General features: G+C 44.1%; 1 protein-coding gene across 2 annotated transcripts in view; it reads right to left on the bottom strand.

Moving 5' to 3' along the window:
• The window catches only part of LOC134203001 (NADP-dependent malic enzyme-like), a 30,672-nt gene extending 21,126 nt beyond the window's left edge, over positions 1–9,546 (bottom strand). The window contains exon 1 of one of the 2 annotated variants that reach the window (XM_062677999.1): positions 9,195–9,546. In XM_062677999.1, the coding sequence (XP_062533983.1) occupies positions 9,195–9,214 (20 nt within the window). In that variant the 5' untranslated portion in view covers positions 9,215–9,546. The remainder of the gene's footprint in view (positions 1–9,194) is intronic. The other variant, XM_062677998.1, reaches the window with a different exon arrangement.
• Positions 9,547–10,724: the final 1,178 nt, after the last annotated feature.

Below are 10,724 nucleotides of genomic sequence, written 5' to 3' on the forward strand. Positions count from 1 at the left end.
GAAGTTCTGCACCATATTATGTCGAAAATATGGGAAGACGAGGAAATGCCTGCTAGCTGGTTGGAAGGCCTCATTTGCCCTCACTTTAAGAAAGGGCACAGACTGGAGTGCGCTAATAACAGAGGAATAACCCTTCTTAATTTGGCGTACAAAATTATGTCCCCTATTTTGTTCAACAAATTGAGACCGATTGAAAAGTCCTTTATCGGGGAATACCAGGCAGGTTTTCATGAGGGTGAATCAACGACGGATCAAATGTTTACCCTGAGACAAATCCTTGATAAATTCCGGGAGTACAACTTGCAGACACATCATCTGTTTATTGATTTCAAGGCGGCGTACGATTCAGTGAAACGGAATGAATTATGGCAAATTATGCTTGAACATGGTTTTCCGGCGAAACTGATACGGCTGATTCGTATAACTTTGGACGGATCGAAATCAAGTGTAAGGGTTGCGGATGAAATATCGACGTCATTTGTTACCTTAGATGGATTAAAGCAGGGTGATGCACTCTCGAATCTACTGTTCAATATAGCGCTCGAGAGAGCGATTAGAAGAGCTGGTGTGCAAAGAAGCGGTACCATTATCACAAAATCGCATATGCTCCTGGGATTTGCGGACGATATCGATATTATCGGAATTGATCGCCGTGCCGTGGAAGAGGCTTTTGCGCCTTTTAAGAGGGAGACAGCGAGGATTGGACTCACGATCAATACCAGCAAAACGAAGTACATGATCGCTGGCAATCAACGTGGGTTCATTAGTGGTGGTGGTAGTGAAGTGGTGCTGGATGGTGAAAAATTTGAAGTTGTAGAAGAATTTGTGTACCTTGGAACTCTAGTGACGTGCGATAATGATGTTACCCGTGTGGCGAAAAGGCGTATTGCAGCTGCGAATATGGCTTATTATTACGGACTTCGTAACCTGTTTAAGGCCTGTAGTCTGCGAACGAAAACGAAATTTGCGCTGTATACTACTCTGATTCTTCCGGTGACTTTATACGGCCATGAAACATGGACGTTAAAGGAGGCTGATCGGAAAGCTCTCGGAGTGTTTGAGCGTAAGGTGTTGTGGAAAATACTCGGCGGTAAACAGGAGAACAATATCTGGCGGCGTCGCATGAATCACGAATTGTACCAGGTGTATAAAGGGCTGGATATAGCTTATAAGCTTATACAACACGGCAGACTACGGTGGGCTGGTCACGTTGTTCGTATGCCGGAAGAACGTCAAACGAAGATAATATTTAGTAGAGAACCCGGAAGAGGCCGCAGGCTTCGTGGAAGGCCGCGGACACGATGGCTTTTTGCAGTTGAAGAGAACCTGAGGGCGCTCAATGTTCAGGGCGACTGGAAGCGATTGGCCCAGGATCGAGTCCAGTGGAGAAGGATACTCCATTCGGCGTAGGTTCATCGAAGAGCTGTAGCCCATCAAGTAAGTAAGCTCGAAACTGCAAATAAACCGGATTATAAATTTTCGGAAAGCGTTTTTCGTGTTGCATCCGTAACAATCTTAAATTTTTCGTTTTCTGGATCGATCTACGGTGGCCAATAGGAGGAACCCTAGGCGGAATCGGGCGCTGGAAGAAAGTCTTCAACAGTCGTGCCTGCTGTGTAATCTTCCAGACTGCAACGAGATGGTGTGCTGTGACCGATGTAACCAGTGGTTTCACTTTGACTGTGTCGGAGTTAATGAAGACGTGGCTAATGTGTCCTGGAGCTGCCCGGATTGCTTGCCAGTGCCAGCTACAAATCCGGCTCCACAACTGCCACTATCATCGATATCACCGACAGCAATTACAGGTGAGCCAATTACACGATCGTCCATGCCACCAGCACAAACGCCGATGCCCCCGCCACATGGTTCGTGTGCACCCGTTGTAGAACGCACGCTTGCAGAAGTGGAAATTATTAACAGACTGCCAGTGGATCGTCGTATCCAGTTCCTGGAGCAGCAGGAAGCCTTCGAGCAGCGATACTTGCTGCGTAGGTTTCAGCTGTTATTGGAGTCACCAATCAACGATTATCCCGTGAATAAACAAGAAGAAAGCAGGACCGCTTGGATAAACCAGGTCACCGTGGTTCCACCAGTGTATCATTCATCTCCAGTGTGTCACAATCAGTTGCCTCCACGTTCCACTCTTGAGAACAGGAACATATCACCGTTTGTTCCAATCTCGCGGCCAATTTCGAATTTCCCTCCTTGGATCATAATCGGCCGAACGTTTCGATGTTTCCTCCGCCGCTTGGCAATCTACAATCGAACTCTCCATCTTTCCGCCCACCACCAGACTTACATCGTCCAGATCAAGTGCTGGGTACACTCAAGATGCTGTTTGGTCGCTCAGAAATCGTTGTACATTCGCTTCTACAGAAAATCATCAATTTACCGGCCCCGAAGGCGAACCGCCTTGGAACATTTGTCGACTTTGCTCTCGCTGTATGCAATATGGTGGCGACAGTCAAGGCCTGAGAACTAGAGGAGCACCTCAGCCTTCTGCATAGTTTGACCGAACGGCTTCCACCAGAGGACCGACATCCAATTTCTTTACTATGGATTATGACAGGTTTGCCCGTTTGTTCTTTTTTGGGGGATAAATTCATACCTCAGTGTCAAATTACCCCAATACAGATTTATTTTGCATTAGTATGTGCGCGAATTTTGAATGTTTACGTTTTTTACAGGAGAATATGATGCAAAGCGCCCATACAACTCAGTAATCCAACATGATACAATCATGAGAAAATAGAGAAAATTAACGAACTACAAATTGAAACTATTCTACACTCGATTCCATGCTTTAAACATACGAATGTTCAGCTTATTTGCTCAATTCTTCAAAATACTATTTGCACAAGTTACTGTCTAGGCCTTTGTTCGTTTTATATCATATTCACCCTCGGAATTGTTTATGTTGCATTCGCAGTGTACTCGTATTGGTGACTCAGAAAAGATGTGACAAAGATGGCGTAGCTTGTCATCCCCGTGGCTTCCTCCGATGATCAGATTGAACTGGGCGACACATCGACAATTTCTTCGTGTCGTAACGTTGTCCGAATTCAGTGATTGGTTGTATACGTTAGCAGAGGCAATCACTGCACTGACCGGACCATACCACAATTTTCTACCGCCGTAGACAGCAAATCTCGCCGAGGTAGGAAGGATGATGGATTCTTGAACGCCCACACTGAAGTAATTCCAAAAGCGAAGCAGTTGGAAACAAAAACGGTTGTCTCGTCTGCCAGGGACGATGCGTAGCAGTGGAGAGGTGCAAGCGGTTTATTTCGCTCGGTCTCTCCGCTCGCTGTGACACACTTCGTGAGCACAAACTGTGCCGCAGTTGTCTGAACAATCATCGTGGTAAGTGCAAGTCTGTGAAGCCATGTGGGAGAAACGGATGATAATACAAACACCATCGGCTATTGCACAACGATGGGAAGAACAAACCGGGGCAGCCCCTGGTTCAAGCAATAGTGTTCCCCAACAAGGCATCGTCGAAAGGTCATTGGATGTCGAGTCGTGCAATACGCATCGAGGAGGAGGAAAGGCCTTTCTTTTCCAGTACGTTCCGGTAGTTCTCTATAACAACGGTATCGTGCTCCGAACTCACGCATTTCTAGACAGTGGATCATCATTAACACTGATGGAAGACAGTTTGGCGGACGAGTTAAACCTGAATGGTGAGAAGTACCCCTTGTGTCTGCGATGGACTGCGCACACCTGCCGGTATGGAAAGGATGCCAAGATAGTCTCGCTCAACATATCTGGCACGCATAGTGGAAGAAGTCTGCACAGTTTAAAGGAGGTCTACACGGTGAAAGAGTTAAAGCTTCCTTCTCAATCTCTACCGGAATCACTGCCACTGGAATCATACAGCAACGTTCAACCAAGGATAATGATCAGTGTTAGCAACGCAAGAGTGATGCACGCTTTGGACAGCCGTGGAGGGAACCCAGACGAACCGGTGGCGATTAAGACTCGTCTTGGTTGGACTGTCTATGGCACTTGCCCATCGGCGAGTGTATCAGCTGACAGTACCGCTCTTCTCAGCTTCCATATCTGCTCACATTCCCATGGACCAGATGAAACCCTACACGAAACGGTTAAGAACTATTTCGCACTCGACAGTTTGGGGATCAGAGCTCCACAGAACCATATACTTTCGAAGGAAGACGACAGAGCACTATCAATACTGCGCGATATCACCACTTTCCAGAATGAGCGCTAGTTTCAGCGAGCCCAAGAAGATGGATACGGCGAAGAGTTAGCAATAATAACAACAGGTAGCCACCGTATGATTAAGAAGAATCGCTTATACAAAGTGAACCCTTTTATCGACGACCGTGGCGTGATGCGAATCCACAGTCGTGTAGGCGAATGTGACTTTGTAGACGAGAGTGATAAATACCCAATCGTGCTCCCGCGAGACCATCCAACTACACGTCTCATCGTCGCTAATGTTCATCGGCGTTAACATCATCAATGCCACGAAACCTGTGTGAACGAGTTTCGTAAACAGTTCTATATAATTCGAGTGCGCATAGTTTACGACCAAGTACGTCGTGAATGTTGTGTTTGATCACCAGTGCGATACCTGAACCACCAGCGATGGGACCTCTTCTAAAGGCGCGAGTTGCACCTTTCCTACGCCCGTTCTCATATGTGGGTATGGACTTCTTCGGTCCATTTCTCGTCCTTATCAGTCCCCGACATGGAAAGCGCTGGGGACTGATCGTGCCTAACAACTCGGGCCATACATCTCGAACTTGCCACTTCGCTGAGCACCAGTTTTTGCATCATGGCTCTTAGGAACTGCTTCGCACGTCGTGGGACTCCCGTGGAAATTCGAAGCGATCGAGGGACGAATTTTGTTGGTGCAGAAAAGAAGCTGAAGGTTGCGTTAGCGGGGCTACACCAGGACATGCTGATGACCGAATTCACCACTCCGACAACACTGTGGCGTTTCAACCCTCCGGCTTCACCCCACATGGGCGGCTGCTGGGAACGTCTCATCCAGTCGGTGAAGAAGATCCTAGCTGTCATCAAACCGCAGAGGGTGCCTACCGAAGAAGTACTGAGAAGCTACCTAATCCAGGCGGAGAATATCGTCAACAGCCGCCCACTGACACACGTACCTGTGGATGATGACTCGTCACCAGCATTGACCCCAAACCATTTTATTTTGGGATCTTCGAACGGGTCCAAGCCACTAGTCCCGTATACCGATTGTCCGCTGGCACTTCAACAGTCATGGAAGGGGTCAGACGCTTTGGCGAATTCGTTTTGGCGGCGATGGGTAGCAGAGTATCTGCCCATAATAACTCGGTGAACCAAATGGTACTATCCTGTGAAGCCAATTGCGGTTGACGACATTGTCATTGTGGTGGATCCTCAGTTGGCTCGGAACTGTTGGCTGAAAGGACGGGTGCTATCAGTCAAGACTTCATCAGACGGACAAGTACGTTCGGCGGTCGTACAGACAGTTACAGGCTTCTATCAAAGGCCAGTAGTGAAGCTTGCAGTGTTGGCTGTAGGTGCAAAACGAAGTGACTGAGGGGACTGTTGCGCACACCCTAAGCGTAACGCAGCACCTACACCCTAACGGCGTTCGTTGGTGGGAATACCTTCAACGCCAAGTTACAAGAGCTCTTTGTGGGTCTGTCTGGGTGATGCGGTTTGCGAGAATGACGTGGAGCAGAACTGTCAACAACAGATCGTAAAGCGAGGACGAGCAAAAACTGTATTCTACTCGTGCTACATAAAGATTGTGAATGAGACGGTGATTTGCTTAATCTATTACTTGTTGCTAGAACTAGTTATTCCCTACTGTTAACTTATTCTACCTATTACTAAATTGAATCGGTAAGCTAGAAAAACATAAAACAAGAACTTAAAAACTAAAGTAAACATTATATACAGAGACGTGAAAGTGAGCCAATAAGCTGGACCTGCATGCGAAGGATCCAGACAGTCAGTATTCCTAAAATTAACGGTAACTAAGCCTAAATAATTTAAAGAAACATAAATTAATGGTTTGCCTTAAACTAAAGATTTGAGATTCTGTTAATCCTAATTGACGTCGCTAGACGGGGAACCGTAGTAAAACAGGGAAACGTGCAAACGTGAGTCTGTTCTGTCTAACCTAAAATGTGATTTTAATTAAAACTATATGTTATTGTAGGAAAAATTTAATCTCGGTGCTCGACACTGCAAATAAACCGGATTGTAAATTTTCGGAAAGCGTTTCTCTTGTTGCATCCGCAACAGAACCAGAGCAATGACCGTGGTCGGACCAATAAAGTAGTGTTTATGAAAAAGTGTTACAGATGCTGGACATGCTCATGTAAGCTAGAGGTGATTATTAAAATTAATTTATCAACTTTAAACAAGGTTATCTTACTATTTAGGCAACATCCCCTTAATATAACACTTCAAAAGCATTTAATCGCCATTTAATAGACAAACAAACTATGAGATGCATTAATCACTCTAAGTCGAATAATAGTCGGAGATATGCATCATCACCACTGCGGAATAATAAATTTGGGTTTTTTAAATTGTAATATTCAACCATTTTCATATAAAGTGAGTTACGCCAATTTTGTTCGAAACAAAAATGGATTGGTGTGCGATCGAACATGATTTGCGGAAAAACTACACATTACACACGGCCAAACGTTTACCAAAACGAACCTCGCTGCCTCCCGACCCCAATGGTTGTAATTTGACTAAGCACGCACGCGCGGTTTGAAGTTTGTATGAGAATTACTATGAAAACAGTAACTTTTTCGGAAAAACGTTTTGCAACGTTGCTCATTAATATCTAAAAATATATGAGTACGTTGGCAACATAGGAGATTTAGCAAGTGAATAAATTGTCTTTATTGCGAAACAATTTGCAAAAAAAAATCTAACTATCCGGATTATGTTTCCTTTTATACCTTACTAGCAGAACGTACCCTGCGTTGCTCGGGTTTTTACGTTCAACGTTCGAAATGTCATTTTTTTGCGTTAATTGCGACGCCGCACTCTAGATCATTTTTCGAGCGATCGCATAAGGTTTTCTCCAAACTCACCCTAATATTGCATTTTGACAATTTTCCCACTATTCCTTTAAAATTCACTAACCTTTTGCATATAGAAACACAGCTGATCCCAATACGAATCGATTATTGAGGAATATTTTTCACGTGTCTTATGTTGTAAATATTAAAATTATTAGTAGAGCTTATTTGACTCTTCAGCTAAATTTTTACATCCTAATCTCTTTTCAATGTTTTCTTCAATATTTGTGTCTGATAATTTCTATGGCTTTCTCAGCAAGAAGAAACAATTGAAAACAAAGTTTATCACATAAAGATCTGATATTCCTTGCCGTTAGAAGCCTTTTCAATAGCTTCCTTCTGTACTTAATAAGATGAAGGAGCGATCTCTGCAAGTAGTGTAGTGTCCGGTATTGGGAGGTGTCCAGCGCTGAGGAATCTCCCCGTAAATAGTTAATGATCCGCCTCATGAAACGATTTTTCGCATACGGGGCGATTTCTATAGTAATTTCCATACAAACTTCAAACTGCTCGTACTCAGTTTAATTATAATCAATTCAGTTGAAAATTTAGGAGGTTCACCAAACAAAACAGCAAATATTATCATTCAAGCTCTAACCAAAATAATTATCTTATGATCTGTTTACGTAGTTTACGTTGAGCGGTCGTATCTTGTATATAACCCTTCTGATTTTTAATTTAATACATTTATATGTCGTATAATTGTAAGTCGACACTCGAAAAATCAGTCAATTTAATATCAAATAAAGGGCATTTGGGTTTGGTATTTTTTCACATGTCCTCATTTTTCAACCAAATGTCCTCCTTTTTGGCACGATTCGAAGGAACTGTCCTCCTTTGGATAAATTTCATATTATCACCCTAATCAAAACAGATAGCCATTTGTTTTCTCTTTGTTCCCACTGAAATCTAATCCAACAGAAATTAATTCTCTTATTGAAAATGCCACCTACATGCTACAGCGCTTGTCGTGCTTGTCATTGATAAGGAAATATTTTAATTCCTTTAATGGATTCATTTGCATCGAAGTGTCACCATTCCCATCACGTGTTAATTCGCGTAAATATATCTACATAAACATCAACGTACAAATTCACAGCCGTATCGTGCTATCTGTCAACTTCCGCAAGCGCTTACAGCTGATACCGACCGTACGTCGTATGGCTACCACTTGTTTGTACGGAAAGTTATCACTTCATCGGCCCCCACAACAAATAGCCAGCGATAAACCTCTCGCAAAGATGCGCATTGGCGGCCACGCACCATACACACACACCGCCGCTTCTCAACATTCATCGCGCGTATACGCGCAAACGTCATGGATTACTTCAAGGTCAATGTTTCGCCGTTCCCCCGTGAGTCAAGGCTGCTGATGACGCCGATTCGTCTTCGTTGGGGGGATTCAAAATTAGGTCACAGTACCACATCATAGTAACGAGTGCTAAATTAATGAAATCCACACATTTTTGCGTTTAGATGGCATTGCAGAACAGAGGGGCAGGGGAACTTTCACATGACTCACTCCAGTATGAGCTAGTTATAAGCTCAGGAAGTGTCGTTCAATGAAGTGTGTCGAGTGTGGCCTCTGCTCCGTGTTTTTTCAGGGTTACTGATAAAATGTATACAAACAACAGTCGAGGAGGCAGATGCGGAAACATGTGACACAGTGGAGTCGCAGGGTATTTTGTGTGACACGAGTCGTGAGGAGCGTGCGCGTGCTTTGTGCTTCTCTTTACAGAGAGTACATACACTTGGCTGCTCACCTGATGAAAAAAGATACTTCAATTGAACAGTTTTCTTCTGTTACGTCACCAATCCCTTGGTGGCTTCGGGAATGGATTTTCCCTTAAATTAATTCATAATGATTATTTCAGATAATTTTAGTTTAGTTCATTGACCCGTTGAGGAAATTTTACTGAGTCATTCTGGTTGATGAAAGCCATGACCATTCCAGATTCAGTCCATGGACACACAAATACATACGCTATAAGATCAAACAAAAAGAAGACCAAAATTTCATCCCCAAAAAATTCCAATCGATCATTACTGACTCCGTTCCTTCAGCTTGACGTACTCAAATGCACAAAGTGACATAATTACTCTCATTACCAATGATGAACAACTTACATAACTTGTCTCGCCAGCATTTTGCTGCTATTTTCGGGTCTAAATAATCCCCAAAATTCTGCAGTACAGGTTGCTGCGATCTGGCACCAATTTTACACTCCACAAAGAAGAAAAATCCGCACCTTCACTCGCGTGAAGCAGATTCCAACTTTTCTACGACCGTTCCTGCGAACGAGCAACTAGCTACTTTGCTATCCACTACCGCACCGTTTCGGAACCTTCGATCCAATCGAAGCCGTGTCACACCTGCGCGAATCACAGGACCTTCAGGGTCACCAGCAAAATTTCTGAAAATTTTGCCTGAAACGACGCGAAACCAAACTCACCCGTACCGTTCTACTTTCTGTCTGGCGGCCGTGTCTCTCGGCTTGCGTTGTCCAACCCGCCTGCTTGGATATATCAATGAAGGGCGAAAACGCTCTCCCATTCTCGGAAGAGTTCCCAATCCTGCTATGAATGCCAACCGCCGAGCAATTGAGGTAACGGCGTATATGTGCGAAATCGCTCTCTCGCGAGCGGGCGAACGGTAGTTATCCATCCCTCGTTGTCATCCATAACCTACAACATCAGCAGTCAGAACAGAGTTTCGCAGAACCGGTCCGAGTTGGTTTTACCAGCTGTCAGCTGGTTGGCTTCTCCGTTCGCGAAAAGGGGTTCCTAGGGAGTGCCATAGCATCACGGGGTTCAACTCGTTCATTGAAAACTTGTTTGTTTTTGCGTTGTGTTTTCCGTTTGGTGGTACCTGTTTAGGGCAAAATGCGTAAGAATATTCATAAAGTTGGTGTTTTTTAGCAGCTTTGCGAGTGCAATATTGGCGCCCGACAAAATATAATGGCGAATAGAGTTTCTCACTAACTGTCAAGAACGAGAAGTTAATATTGCAACATAAATGCCATCCTATGTAGTAGACTTTACAAACAGACTGACTTAAGAGCCACGCACAATGAATACGTTTGCGTGCGTTTTGACAGTTTTTCCATGAGAAAACTGTCAAAACGTACATTTAGTAAGATAATTTTCTGAACATTGAACTCTAGCGATTAGGGAGATAAGGGGGTAACTGCATTGATCGATTTCTCTTCATCGATGTTTTCTCCTCTTCAATGCTGCGAGTTTCATTTTTTTTTAGTGATAAAGGACTAACCAAAATTCCAAAATCCAAGCCTCGGCCCATTCCCCCTTTGATTCCACTAAACCACAATGACTCTAATGATCGCTCGATAACTCCTGCAGAGAAGACAACCGAAATAGGTCGCCATTTCGGAGGAGTTAGAGGTCACAGCTGACGAATTGACGGTCCATATCGAATCATCAAAAAATATGATCAACGCTACAATCTCCCCAGCCACCTGGTGATAATCATCAAGAATTACCTGTCGGCAAGGACATTCCGGATCTCAATCAACGGAGCGAATTCCAATGCGCACAATATCGTCGCAGGCGTCCCTCATGACAGTAAGGGAAACTGGGGTAATATGCATCCCGTGGCAAAACTACCATTTGTCATTTTTGTGTACATTTTCGGCAGTT

Source organism: Armigeres subalbatus, unplaced genomic scaffold (genome assembly GCF_024139115.2).
Source record: "Armigeres subalbatus isolate Guangzhou_Male unplaced genomic scaffold, GZ_Asu_2 Contig1562, whole genome shotgun sequence".
In the NCBI taxonomy this organism is placed as follows: Eukaryota; Metazoa; Arthropoda; class Insecta; order Diptera; family Culicidae; genus Armigeres; species Armigeres subalbatus.